General features: G+C 34.0%; 2 protein-coding genes across 2 annotated transcripts; both read right to left on the minus strand.

Moving 5' to 3' along the window:
• Nucleotides 1-163: 163 nt before the first annotated feature.
• LOC138333897 (uncharacterized) lies at nt 164-4,089 on the minus strand. Its single transcript, XM_069282541.1, has 2 exons — nt 3,692-4,089; nt 164-2,623 (listed from the first exon to the last, which is right to left on the minus strand). The coding sequence occupies exon 2, from the start codon at nt 2,500-2,502 to the stop codon at nt 1,339-1,341; it is 1,164 nt and encodes a 387-aa protein (XP_069138642.1). The 5' UTR covers nt 2,503-2,623; nt 3,692-4,089; the 3' UTR covers nt 164-1,338.
• A 1,696-nt stretch (nt 4,090-5,785) lies between these two features.
• LOC138333901 (polyamine-modulated factor 1-like) lies at nt 5,786-15,715 on the minus strand. Its single transcript, XM_069282554.1, has 5 exons — nt 15,503-15,715; nt 15,012-15,117; nt 12,583-12,683; nt 11,074-11,272; nt 5,786-10,322 (listed from the first exon to the last, which is right to left on the minus strand). The coding sequence occupies exons 1-5, from the start codon at nt 15,628-15,630 to the stop codon at nt 10,248-10,250; spliced, it is 609 nt and encodes a 202-aa protein (XP_069138655.1). The 5' UTR covers nt 15,631-15,715; the 3' UTR covers nt 5,786-10,247.
• Between the last annotated feature and the right edge of the window lie 26 nt (nt 15,716-15,741).

The following is a 15,741-nucleotide window of genomic DNA, read 5'->3' on the forward strand; positions in this document are numbered from 1 at the left end:
CGGAAACTTCAAGAACGCCATGTTGTACCGGTAAAACTTACAGTTGATCCTCATTAATATTGCGGGGAGTTCGGCAACATTATGCATTTAGTATATGGCATGGCATGAGTATTTGATCAGTAGCCTGAAATAATAAGGATAATTATGCACTATTGATTCGGAGATCCTTTATATATATCTGTATCAACAGATTGAACAATTGCATTTAATGATATAAACATAAACGTTATATTCATCACAGAATTTAACGTCAGAGATCATGTACACTTTATGTCTTGTACGTTTGACTATAATAAGGCTGTCTTTGTTATGCACTTGCTTTGATGGAAACGGTAACGCTGCTTCAGGATGGTCAAATTTACGGTGGCTGATTTATTCCATTTCGTCTTTTCGTCTTTTCGCCCCGAAAAGACGAAAAGTAAAAAATCTTAATTCTTCGGATGTCTCCTTGTGATAAAAGGAATCGTGTCCGTTTCAAATTGCTACCTCAATGAAACACGTGTATAGCTTTGTCAAGCGTAATTACTGAATAGGGCGATTAGAACACAAAAATTAAGATATTAATGAATTTGAAAAAATGTATCAATCAGGCTAAAAGATTTGCGGAATGATGAATCTGTTAGTGGCACATGCCACGTGTGAGAAATCTACGTAACAGCTGTTAACATACATGCTGACTTCTGTTTTAATACTTCTAATCTTAGTTATTGATGAAGAACCTGGAAATACTTATCAATTTTATAAATCGATTGTTATCATAAACTTCTTTGATGCTTCCATATAGATTTCAAAATGGCTTCCACACCGGACCGGAAGACGAAAAGACGAAAATTATGGTTTATTACTTTTCGTCTTTTCGCAAGACGAGATTTTTGAAGGCGAAAAGACGAGAATCAAAGTCGCTTATTAGTGTGCATCACTATCGTCTTTTCGTGTTTTATTTTTCGTCTTTTCATCTTTTCGCCTCGTTAAAACGAGATACAGAGATGTTTAAATTTCGTCTTTTCGAAAAATTTAAGATTTCTTAATTATCTTCTTTTCGGGGCGAAAGGACGAGAAGACGAAAAGACGAAATGACTCAAATCAGCCACCGTACACATTCGTATCTTGTGTGTATTAAATGCAAACATCAATACATGGTCAGGGTACAGCAAATCAACTATTTCCGTGGACAGAAAAATCAATAGCAGCGAAATAGTTTCAAATATAGATACAATATCACTTTTATAACTGTGAATCGCAAAATGAAATTACAGCTGAAAAAATGAGTAGGTATATTGAAGTGCGAAATTATGTCACCACAAAAATATGTTGCTTGACAGTTTATTGTTCCGGTTGTCATGGAGATTCTGTCAAACATGGTAGTGATGCCTTTGTCTGGTACAGTATACAATCACCGACTTTGACAGTCTCGATTACATGGTTGTCTCGCGTCTCTCGAAATACAAATGGGAACTTCCGGTATAGAGATTCACATTTCACTGTCCTTCTTGACCCGGGCTCCTTTGACCTTTCCTCCTTGTGTGTGTAGGAGGAGGTCGTGCAGAGCGAAGGGTCGTATGTCCTCGAGAGGACGCGGGGAGAGTTACACGGCACGGGCTGTAGTGACCCCTGATATGGTTTATATTGAAGTGGGAAGACATCGACTTTACGAAACATGTAAAGCTGAGTATATCTGTTGGCTTTATCCCAAATATGCGTTTCATTTTCACCAAAGAAAAATATGTCAATATACGGCCATGCAAACGGTATTTTAGACCTAGTAGTATTTTTCAAAAAGAATTTCCATTGAACAAGTGGAGGGCGGTATAATGTGTATTCCGGAAGTGATTCTAACGCACGCGACATAGCCTCCTTTTGAGATCCATTGACGAGAACATCTATGTCATCATCCCACGGGATCATGGTGTGATGGCGATGGGCACCAATTAAGGTCCCGCCATATAACATGTATGTCACGTTCGCCTTCTTAAGTGCCATGGAGAAATGATGAAATGTAGTAAACATGGAGTCCAATTCTGAAATAGTCAGACCTGATTTAAAACGTTTTTCGTTCAACTTTTCTTCCTCTGGGTCAATGTTTAGCTTCATGGAGTGCTGTTCAACTTTAAGGGAGAAGTGAAGCGGCTGTAATTCAACTTTAAGAGGATGTTTTCCCTTTTCTCCAAAAGAAACATTTTGTACCAGTAGATATGCTGAATACGGGCTCGCTTGGCCCCTGTAATTGTATAAATGTTCATAATAAGGGGAAACATGACATCGGCCTTTGCCCCATGCATCCTTATCTGACTTGGATGTCGTTTTCCAGATTCCAAACAAAGCAAACGATACAGACAGAATGCTGATTATAATCAGAAGGAACATCCGCTTGCATTTGACCTTTCTGGCGTAGCCATCTCGTCTGACCTTTACATTATTACAACCAAGTATAGCCGAAAGGACTTTGTTTCGCCGACTGCCTGAGTTATAGTACATGTCTGACTCGTCCAAATGGGTGAACATCGTTATAACATATGTATTACACCAGACGCTGCAACATATACAGTACGTAAGATTTATAACGGTGATTCATCTAATGGAGTCCAATATCCTCTGTCGCGACAACTGAGTCTACATGATGATTCTGAAATGAAATACGTAAATAGAATAAGTGATATTTTTTTAGAAACATGCAAATTAATTAAAGGGACAATTCAGTCTAAGAGAACATTTAAATTTGTACATATATCGGTAAAAATCCAGTTCTACTGGAAATTAGATCAGTCGGTTTTACTGTAATATGCCTGAAAAGACCATGGTTGTGACATGTGTGTAGATGTTCAAACTAGCTTGCTGTCCGCCATTACACATTGTGGTCGAACTTCTTGAATGCGAACCCTGTCCCTTGCCCGTAGAGTAATGCAACTTTTGTCTAGAACTGCTCAAATCGATCTGAGAGTAGTGTGTTTACCTTATTAGGTGAATTGTCTTGTCTAAAAATCATTTTATCACCTTCTCAGTAGTTATGTAGTTTATTTGTTTAACGTGCTTGACTTTGGCTCGGGTATGGGTACAGCGTCCATATTGTACCTGCTTAATCGTATTGATCAACGATTTGATATTTCAACGATATTAATTAAAATACTAACAATGACGTGGAATTTGTCAATATTTTATGTTATATGTTTCATAAGAAATGTAGAACAATACATTTATGCCATATTTTGCTTCTTGCTTATGTAAAAGAATTAGCCTGAGTGAATTGTCCCTTTAATCAATTATTGATAAACGATGATATTATTTAATGTATACACAATGAGGATTTTAGTGTGAAGTATTTGGAGTATATGGGTAATTTCAGATAAAAACATACCAATAAAAATATGCACTTTATAATTTGCTCTAGCCTATGAAATATTACCCTTTAAACTGGTGATTTTGTTCTAGAGAATGTGCAAATTGATTTATCAAGTTATACGAAACGAGGATACATCATGAAGGTATTTTATTGTGAGTTAATTGCTGGAATTGAACAATTTCATATAACAACATGCCAATAGAAATATACACATGGACATTCATAATTTGCTCAGATAACCTATGATATTTTACCCTAACATCAATAATGGATAATTTTATATCACAGTACAGAGCATACAGAAACAGCGGAAAACATCCCCGGTATTTTAACATTACAACATCATATACTTACATATGATATCGCTGATTCCATCGAGGCCATATATGCTGCTGTATCGTCCATCTGTCCCCTCACGTTGACGGACACACGTGCGCGTGTGATGTACGGATGATAACGCTAGCATGATGATTGGCCTTTCTCTGTCCATTTGTTAGCTTGTACTCCCTATATCGATCGCGTGTGCCCAAATCCGCACGTTGCAAGGAATCCACTTCGCCAAGATGTCATATTGATTTTTGCTCCATGCGCACTGGGAATGCGACCATCGTGCGATGTTACCAGACTCACAAACTTCAATTTTAAGTTTATTTATGGGGTGGAACACATGTTCACGGTCGTTGATGAATTAGTATTGACTTTGTTGATTTTTCTTTCCTGCGTTTCGCGAAGATTGATTACAAAGTATCTAAAACCCAACACTTCCAATATTTTTTATCATTAAAAACATCATTGACGACTGATTATTTTGCACTGGATGCATGCATTGTATCATAATCATTAAAGGAGACTATTTGGTCCATAACCTTGAGTTTGGCTCTCACCGCCTATTAACAGAACTTGCGTTGGTTGGATATTTATGTTTAACGTTCTTTTAAAAGCGTTTATAGGTTAATTAAGAAATAACTGTTATTTTTAGTTGATCACTGGTGTATGAACGCCATTTGTTGTCAGATATTTCAAATGCGACATGCTGAAATATCTGTCAAAAAATACCGTTCATTTAATAAGACTGGCCTCTCCTGCATGCAATATGTCGTGTTTTGTATGTATGGATGCATTGGGGCTGTGGTATATTCGTTTTGTGAGTGGAACTCATGTCGTTATCACAGTGTCGAAGCATTCTGCTAAAGACACCTCATCAGGTCACATAATACTGCCAACGGGTAAACCAGTCGCCCAAATCCATTTCTGCTGAGCGTTTAGTAGGAGCAGAAACTGACATTTTTATACGCTATGATGTGTTTTTGCCAGGAGACAGAATCCAGAGCCTTCGATTTCCTGACTCTGTCTGCCGGTGTTCTGGTCCTTATAAACGAGATACGCGATAGTAATTCCATGAATTGTGCATACTTATTTGTTTTGTCTATCCTGCTTTGTAAATAATGTTACTATTCATTTGGATAACGCAAACGGGAAAAATATTGATCACTATCAGTGAGTTACTGTATGAAATAATCGTATATATGTAGTAAGAATTTACCAAGTCTATGTTAATCGGAGCAAAACAAACTGTCAAAAAGTAGACTTTAACATAAAGTACCAAAATCGATACAAATTTTAGGATCTAGTGAAATATTTTCCTCGTGCTATATCCATGTGTTCCAATGTTTAACCTCTACGGTACCAAATTCTTGTTCAATCTTTGTTCATGAATTCTGATTGATGTTAAGTGTAACGTAACTCACTATATATGTTTACAGTTCGGTTGGATATGATTAACTTTACACAAATATTGCAAATATTATTTTATTAAAACCGCGCCCTCCGAAAAACAATTCCACAGCTTCGCCTTCTAATATCGACGGATGCCGAATCGGTAGACAAAAGTGGTTGTTTTTTTATCGTACTTGCGTTTTATATTAGCGCTCAGTATATACTGTAAACCGACTCTCTTTCGTGGCTACTAATTTTCGCGATTTCCGTTTCAAAACAAGTTAACGAAGATTAACATTAAAGGATTTAAACATTGAATGAAAATTCATATCAATATAAAAGACGTAAATATTCATTCGCGGATTTGCTTAGGTCGCGAAATTGACTAATTAAAATAAATATGTAAAATCGCATGCGAAAGAAAGTTTTACAGTAATGAGTTGCCCTTCGTCAGTAGGAAACCAGATGTGTGTTCTAGAACTATTCGGCGTTTTTCACAATAGGCTTTCGTTTAGAATTTTTTTTAAATGTACAAGAGTTTCTGCCCTTTCATGGAGGCACAACACAAGCAAACATATCCCCGTCTACCCAAGTGTCCTTTTGTTGTTAATCTACTGTATATCAGGGATAGTACAGAATATCTAGCACACATTGTCAAACACTTCAGATCACAAGGAAAATTGAATCAAAATAATTCGTGGTACATAATCTACATATGACAAAACGTGAATACATGCTTTAAATCTTTATTTCGAGCAGTTTGGATGTTGAGAATATTTTATCCAATTATTCCTAAAAATATACTATTATTCATGAATAACCCAAAAGGGACAAAACACTTTTATAACGTTTGTATTATGGCTATAAATGATGATCCCACTTTCATCTAGTAGAAGAAAATGGGAGTAAATATTTGATGAAATTGAAAACATTGGGTCAATATACAGTGTGTATATTGTAAAAACCATTTCAAGGTTCTAAAACACAAAACTACCATTTTTTTTAATTTAAAGTAGGATTAGAAATGAATCCAATATGTAATCCCGTAACCATGGCATCATATGAAGTTCAAGATAGATTTTAAATACAAGCTGACTTTTTTTTATTATTTCCGTGTAATTTGTAAAAAGAAGAACTTTGTACTCTAAAGGACGATTCTTTAAATACTTCAATAAATAGACGAGACAATGAAATTGTAATCATATGAAAGTTTATATAGACAAAACAAGATGTCTACAAAAAGTCCAAATACACTTATTAACTTAATCCATGAGCATTATACTTCTCAAATGCACGTTGATTATAGTCACAGCAGAAATGTAAAAATGAATGGAGGAAATGGGAAAAACTTATGAAATTATATGACAATTGATTTCCTTAATATTTTTATGCAAACATATCTTTATGTGTATTATTACATATTGGTATGTATGCTTTAATGCATATTAAAGTAAGTAAACATTTCTTATCAATACCAGCCAGTGTCGCCACACTAATGGAAAAGGTACTAAAAGCTATTACAAGCCGGTTATCATCGCTAGCCTTGTCTTTCTCTCTTCTCTTCCTTTCTCTTTTTATCTATTTTTCTCAGTTTTTCTTCTTTTGTTATTTCTACTGTGTACATGTGTAAAGATGAACATGTATGTGAGGAGTATGACTTTTCTCGTACGTGAGCAGATCAGAATATGCATGTGTGATAACAATGCATGTAATGTATTGTGGTATGAATGTTGTGCGATGTTTATTTGAACAGTTTAACTACAGTATGTTCAACGAATTCATTATGCTTATCAATGAAGATTCGATTTATGATTTTAGGTTGGTAATGATGAGTGATCATTACAATGATGAGTGACTATATTGATGATGAGTGATATGTTGATTATGATTATGATGAGTGATTATGATGATGATTATTTTGAAGATGATAATTGATTTTGACAATTATTATGAAATAATAATAATATGATGATAAGTTATAAAATTGACGATGATGAGTGATTTTGATCATGACGACGATGAGTGACAATGTTGATGATAATGAGTGACAAAGTTGATGATGATGATGATAATGGTGATGAGTGACAGTGTTGATTATGTGTGACAATGTTGATAATGATGATTGATTATGACGATAATGATGAGTGATGATGAAGATGATGAATGATAGGTGATTATGATTATGAAGTTAGATTTTGACTGATGATAAATGACAACGTTGATGATGATGAGTGATTATGATGATGATGATGAGTGACAATGTTGATGATGATGAGTGATGATGATGATGAGTGACAATGATGATGATGAAAGACAAGTTGATGATGAGTGATAATGATGATAGTGATGATGAGTGATTATGTAAAAGTTGATGATTGGCAACGTTGATGATGATGATGATGATGATGATGAAGTGACAGTGTTGATAATGAGTGACAAAGTTGATTGATAATGACGATAATGATGAGTGATGATGCATGAAAGGTGATTATATCGATGATATGATTATGATGATAGATTTTGACAATGATGATGAATGACAATGTTGATGATGATGAGTGATAATTATAATGATGATGATTATGTAAATGATGATGATGATGATGATGATGATGTTGATGATGAGTGATTATGATAATGACGATGATGAGTGACAATGTTTAAGATAATGAGTTACAATGCTGATGATGATGGATGCTTATGATAATAACGATGAGTAATGATGATGATGATGAATGATGATTGGCGATAATATTGATGATAATTATGATGATTGATTTTGACAATGATGATGAGTGACAAGGTTGACGATGATGATGAGTGATTATGATAATGACGATGATGAGTGACAATGTTGAAGATAATGAGTTACAATGCTGATGATGATGAATGCTTATGATGATAACGATGAGTAATGATGATGATGATGAATGATGATTGGTGATAATATTGATGATAATTATATATGATGATTGATTATGACAATGATATTGAGTGACAATGTTGATAATGATGAGTGATTATGTTCATTATGAGTAATTTTGATGATAATAATGAATGATTAGATGAGTGAAAATATTGATGTAGATAATGAGTGACTATGCTGATGATGTGACAATGTTGATGATAATAAGTGACAATACTGATGACGATGAGTGATTATGATGATAATGACGAGTGACAATGTTGATGAAGATGTGACAATGTTGATGATAATAAGTGACAATACTGATGACGATGAGTGATTATGATGATAATGACGAGTGACAACGTTAATGATGACGAGTGACAATGTTGATGATGACGAGAGACAATGTTGATAACAATGAATGACAATGTTGATGATGATGAGTGACTATGTTTATGATGATTGACAATGTTGGTGACGATGAGTGACAATACTGATTATGATGATGATGATGATGATGAGTGATTCTGATGATGAGCGATTATGAGGATGATGCTGATGATGACGAGTGACAATGTTGATGACGATGATTGAGTATGATGATGAGTGACAATGAGTGATTATGATATTGATTATGGTGATGATGATGGATTTTGATGATGATTGATTTTTGATGATGATGAGTGACAATGTTGACCTTGATGATTGACAATGTTGATGACGATGAGTGAGTATGATGATGAGTGACAATGAGTGATTGTGATATTGATTATGATGATAAGTGATTATGATAATGATGATGTATTATGATGATGATGAGTGACAATGTTGATGATGATGAGTGACAATGTTGACGATGATGAGTGGCAATGTTGACGATGATGAGTGATAATGTTGACGATGATGAGTGACAATGCTATTGTAAATGATGATGATTATGATGAGTGATTATGCTGATGCTTATATAGAAGATGATAATTGATTTTGACAATGATTATGAATATGTTGATGATGATGATGAGTGACAATATTGTTGATGTTGATGATGAGTTACAATGTTGATGATGATAATTGATCAAGATGATAATGATGAGTGATGAATGATGATCGGTGATTATATTGATTATGATTATTGATTATGTTGTGTCAATTGATTTTGACAATGATAATGAGTGACAATGTTGTTGATGATGATGATGATTGACAATGTTGATGATAATGATTGATAATGACGATAATGATGAGTGATTATGATGTTGATGAATGATGATCGGTAATTGTTTTGTGATGATTGATTTTGACAATGAATGAGTGACAATGTTGTTGATGATGATGATGATTGACAATGTTTATTGATGGTAATAAGCGACAATGTTGATGATGATGAGTGACAATGTTGATGATTGACAATGCTGATTATGATGATGATGATGAGCGAGTATGTGTTGATGCTTATGATTAATGATGATGATGATGATGATAAGCGAGCGAGTATGTTGATGATTATGATAAATGATGATTGATTATGATTAGTGATATGGTAAGAATTATGAGTAGATGGTTTTGAGGAGGATGATAAATAGATTTGATTGATGAAAATGATGAATGGTTATGAGCAATTAGAATGACAATTCTGGATGAGCTGATGGTCATTAGCTTGAGGATGATGATGAGCATGAACAGTTTGAATGCCAATCAGTGACTGATCTTACATTGGATTTGAACAATTGATCAATTTCTCAAACATGATCGAAATAGTCATAAAGCTCATGTGGTTAGTGGTTAATCTTACATAGTATTTCTATATATATTTTCCCCATACATTGCTCCTCGAAAGTCTTTGTGAATATTAATTATAGAATCAAATTGATACAATTTTAGGTCCAACAATATACCTATCCTTAGATTTATGATACATGTGCAAACATAATTTACCAAGGACATGCTACAAACGTGTTCATTTGCAACGAAGCAAATTAACAATAATTGTACAACTTTTGCATCCACGGTGCACGAAGAATTTGATCCAAGATCCAAGGTTCAAGAAGATCTTCATTTGTAAGCAGTTTCAATACTCACAAAACTGGTTTTTTTTTCTCAAGATCAATATAAGTTTAATTATCAACCCCACTCTCTGGTTTGTGTACCCAGATGATCTTTAATGAGGCAAAAACAAACTGCTTTTCTTATGAGAACATATAAAACATATGCAGTTCTCCATAGGCCAACCATATCAATGGTTTGGGTCGGTTCAAAAATAAAACAGTTTAATTGTGAGGTCGAAGGTCATCCAATTCTCCCAAACTTTTGAACAAATTCTGACATTTCCTTTGAAGGAATACTAGCTGCTGCTTCTTTTATCTGTAGCAAAAGAAAAAACAATGTATAATAATCTCTGATCATTTTTATCAAAACATCTGAAATGTATTCTTTTGTACTTGATGAATTTGAATGTGGCACTAACATAAGGTCAATAAGCTTTTAACTGAATATTTCACAATCTACACAATCAATACCTACTAACAAGGGCAGCTAACTCTGTAATGTGCAAATACGGACTATCGGTTTAGAACTAATTGTAGATTGTCATGACACCTACATTATTTAGTCATTATGCCTGGGATTTCCCGGATGTAGGTTTTCTGCTTCTCTGACGCACAAAAATGCCTAGAACTTCCCAAAAAATTTTGGGAGTCCTAGTGACTCAATGTGGAAGGAATTTAAAATGAATATTACTGGTCAACTAGATGAAATAGAAGCAATAACTGTTGCACCTATATTGCAATCAATAGTACACTTCTTTTCCTAAACTTAAAATCAGATTTTGATCAAATATGGGTGCTATAAATATTGAATGAATAACAACCACATTTGCAACTTGAAACATCTTTCAGAGAATCATATCTTATATAAACTACTGGGGCTTGTCAGAACTTTAAGTGTGGGAACAGATTCGAAAAGCAAAGCAGTAAAAGGCTAACTCTTGCTGTAACAACAATCTAAGAGGTAGGGCCCGAAATGGGGATTTTAATAATTTACTGAATGTTTGCTTTAAAGTCTGTTGATAGTATTGACAAGAATCTTTGGATCAAAACGTAATACATGTACTAACATTTCTCCTTTGCTTGATTCCGGAGTCAACTGTACGTTTGGTGCCCAGGAGTTTTTTTTGTTTGAGCGCCACATGGTCTCTGAAGAGCGAGTTCTGCTGCTCAAGTTGACTTACTACATGCTGAAGCTGAGCCTTTTGTTTTAATTTTACTGCTATGTTGTACACCCGACTGTCTTGCTGTGGATTTCCTGATGGTCGCCTGACAAAAAAATTATAAAGTTATTTAAGATCTAATGGATCTATCAGATAGTTACTATATATAGATGTCTTTCAGGTGCTCTCAAAGACTGACAACAAATTTTGTTTTAGTTTGCAAAAATATATGTGATGTCATTGAATATCAATTACAAGACTAATTAAATGAAATCTGATAAAATAAAGACCTTGATCGGCTAAATGACTCAGGCAATCGAATAACATGCATATCATATGTGGTTGCTATCTCTGAGAATTTTGAAATTTCTGAATATGTCACCGTAGGCATAGATTATTCTCTTGATAGGGATGTGGGGGCCAAAAGACTTTTCCATCTAATTTTTTTTTTTTTTTTGTCTAATATATAGTCAGCTCGCGGTACCTCTTAAAAATGTGAAATCGTAGGCCAGATTTGGCCTACGCTACGTCAGCGGTATATTTCTAATATATCGTCCATGCAATGCCGGGAAAACATACACATACCTATATATTGGGATCTTATGTACTCCACTGCCCCCATGTTACATCCCATTTATGAAATTAAACACACTGAAATACTTTCGAGACCCTTCTATTTCACACATTTGTAATGGCCTCCGTATACACATTTAGTAGAGCAAACGGCAGCCAATCAACTTCGCTTCGGTTTTATTTTAAAAAAACCACGTGTAGTTGAAAGATAAACAAAATTCAACTGTGTATATGCTACATGTATATGCAACGTGAATATCGCGAAAGTGATGCGGTACCAGCAATAGTCGTGTTCAATTTGAATATTTGACAACATGTCGTGTATATCGACCATAATTTCACTATAAAAACTCTAACTGGCTAGCATTTTGTTTTTCTTTCAACTACACGTGGTTTTTTAAAAAAAACCAGGAATTTTGGTAAAAATTCTGGATATCTAAGACACCAATAGTCTCCTGGGAATCAAATCCATAGTTTATATAAGGTTGAATAAAGTCTACTTCAGTTTTTCATTGCAAGAAACTGGGATGAAGAGTAACAATTTAAAAAAAAAATCCCTACCTACTGACCCTTCATTTTTAATAGGTGTTATATACAAGAAACGAGAGTATTTTTTTTATTTGGCCTTGTCAAACAACACTAATTGTTATATAAATGACCACCACAGTGTACCACTGTACCAGCACACGATTTATCCATCATTTATATGAAGAGAACACTCATAGATAGGAAGGAGATGTATAACTGTTAACTAATTGTGAAACAATGATGAGTGTTTCAAAAATGACAGCTTATATGATTATTAGATAATGGAATTTGATTAGTTTGCATGTTATTTCTTACCAAGCCTTTTCCTTGTTGTCCCTCTGACTCTCAACTATTGCATCCAAGTCATTAAGTATTTTTTCCATTTGTTCCTCAGCAAACATCAACACCACTTCTTCCTATTTCAGAGAAACAAGTTGATTTTACAGAGAATGTACAGTGTAACCACCAAGGATTTTTTCCTTCAAAGAGAATTTATTATTCTTGGCCTTGGGCTCAATCATTTCATATGGCAAAGCCTCAAATACTTACTGAGTTCAAGCCTTAAAGGCCAACTACCTTTCCGGAGCAAAGCAGAAAAGTTTTTTAAAAACATAAATAACATCAGAAAATATATACCAATGGCCTAAAATGACGTTACTACTCCAAATATAAGCAAGATACCCTGCGTAATGTTTGATAACAGTGGAGAGTTATTTCGCTGTTTTGCCGTCTGGCACAGTGATAGTCAATTGCAACTACCACGCTGTAATTAGGACGATGGCGGGAAACATAAGACGACCTGCGTTATGAAAATAAATATCTTTTTTTTTTAATCCAATTGTTCAGAAGGTGATGATACGTGTAGTATTAATGGTAAGTTAATAACTTTTTGGACTCTACAAAATTATCGAAAAAAAAAGTTTGAATGAAGTGGAACTAAGTCAGGTATATTGTGCATGCATATACATGTAACGGTATGTAACACTGGAAATAATGATAATGATGGTTTCATCAAAGTTTTCAATTTTCATTATTTCTTTTCCCAAAAATCTGCATTTGTTTCACAATTTCTAAAATCTATTGCCATATTCCGAGATAGTGAAAGAAACAACAACAGGACGATATTTTATATACCAACATAAACAAGGTTTGAAGCAACACTAGTCTAGTACTGTACGTATATTTAGCTGTAACGCAAGGGGCATAACTCAAAACACCATCTATTCTACCATTACACAAGTTAAAAGTTAAAAACCATCTATTACTAAACCAAATATATTTTCAGTTATTCTAAAATGAGAATTTGAAGAAGAAAAAATGTTTAAAATGAAAATTTAATTTTGATTATTTTACAGGCGTCTGCTGCTGGTTTTGAAAATCAAAGTGCCAAGGCCACTCATCATAGATGCTGTGAATGAAGGACTCAAACAAAGGAATAAAGAAATTGTTTTTTTTTCCATTTAAATATTGAATTTAGTATACTAAGTGTTCAGTGTTGAATTTCAGAGTTTAACAAAATATATTTACAGTATACCGTATTTATTTTATGATATTTAAAGTTTTTCAAGAACAATAAGTTGAATAACTCATTTTCCTGAAATAACTGTAATACATTTTATATCTAAATTATTTCTGAAATTACGATTTCAACACCAATGAAACCGTTCAGAATCTGAGTACCATTCTTTATTTATTGCTAAATTATCAATTTCTCTTCAAAGACAAAAAAAAAGTAAACATATCCGTATCTTAAGATCCACTTAACATTGAAGAATATTGCCAATTAAAAGGTACATTATTTGGTCACTTATAACACTCAAACTTCTTTTGAATTCATAAGAACGCTAACATCAAGAAAACTTCATGCAATGCATCAGACTTTAGCAAGTCTTCATAAGGCTCCGTACATTACATGGCAATATAAGTTCATTTGTTACTTTAAGTTGCTTGTACATATAAGATCTATATTATCATTATATTTTGTAAGTTTATGTTGATAAATTTTGTACTTTTTCCTTTTCAATATAACGCAGTTGTCGATAAACCAAAAGACACAACTACCAGTGACAGATCAAGGGAGGAAACACATACTTTTACTGTGCAATAATATCATCAGATAGTTCGTCAATGTAACAACACAAAAAAACTTTATAAGCGTTATAAGAACTTTCTTTTGCAGTTACCTTCCTAACATTTGATTACAATAATCGATCAGTAGCATGAATTACGTAAAATTTAAATAAACATACACAATCCAAAATCCACCGAAAGTCTGTCGTGGAAGAAGACAGCGACGAAGGCGTTGTTCATGATTTTCTGGAGACTACTGATCTCGGAGTAATACAAATATCATAGAGTCCCAACTGAACACTTAAAACACTCCATCCATGGTGTATATGTATGTACAAATTCAATGTCTGTGGTTTTGAATATTGAGGTTTTATTTTTTCATACCATCAAGTATTACGTGAAATGAACAAAACAACTTTTAATTTTCATCGCGGAGTGGTTTCATTGTTTCGATGTGCACAGGCTTGCCGAGCGTACCTAAGAATGCTGTTTCACAGCATCAAAAAATATAACAGCCTAAGCCAACGTTACGCCAAATTTATGAACAGATGACTTAGGAGTACTGTGGAGGCTATTGCATTAATTTTACATTTTTTTTTTCGTTACCAAAACCAGAAGCAGTCCAATATAGATAATGTAAATTGCTTTTGTTTTCCTTTGCTGGCAAATCTTACACTGATATGACTATCCAGTTGCTTTGTAAGCAGCATGTGCATCTTTTTGATGATTTCAGGATTCTTCTTGTGAATAGGGCGAAGATGCTTTTGGAATAACTGTAACCTGAAAGAGAAAATATTTCATATATAGGCCTAAGTATATTTTTTGTAGATATACTGGTATCAAAGTTGCTTGTACATGGTTGCAAATAGTATGTAGGCTTGTGTGAATCTAAAACAACTTCAAAGAAATATTGTATGAAAGTATATTGGGATCGCAAATACACGTACATTATCATAGGCCTACATGCCTACGTCTGTACATGTAACTAGCTCTATAATTGATATCAGCATAGATTGATTTTAAAGTGATTTCAACTCCTTCATATAATTATCAGATTATAATTAGCCTTTATGATCCTCTGTAATTAACACTCCGACAATATATAATACGTGCATAAGTTATAACTTTTACAATTGTGTACAGTTGAATTGTGACTCAGTCATACTTTGCAGATGAAATTATCTTTTTCCTTGCTTGTGACAAAGCCTTATCAAGAATCTGCATTCTTCCTATTGATTCAGTCTTCTGCGAATCGTCGTTTGTCGCTTCCATAGATTCGCCTTCTTCCGCCATGGCGTCATTTGTAGAGCAGCGAACTGTTTTGACTTCGAATTCCGCGCGATTACATTTAAAACATACCAAATGATCTTCATCCTTGTAGGGTTTGTCGCCAGCGATGTGTTT

The sequence above is a fragment of the Argopecten irradians genome, chromosome 10 (genome assembly GCF_041381155.1).
Source record: "Argopecten irradians isolate NY chromosome 10, Ai_NY, whole genome shotgun sequence".
NCBI classification, from domain to species: domain Eukaryota; kingdom Metazoa; phylum Mollusca; class Bivalvia; order Pectinida; family Pectinidae; genus Argopecten; species Argopecten irradians.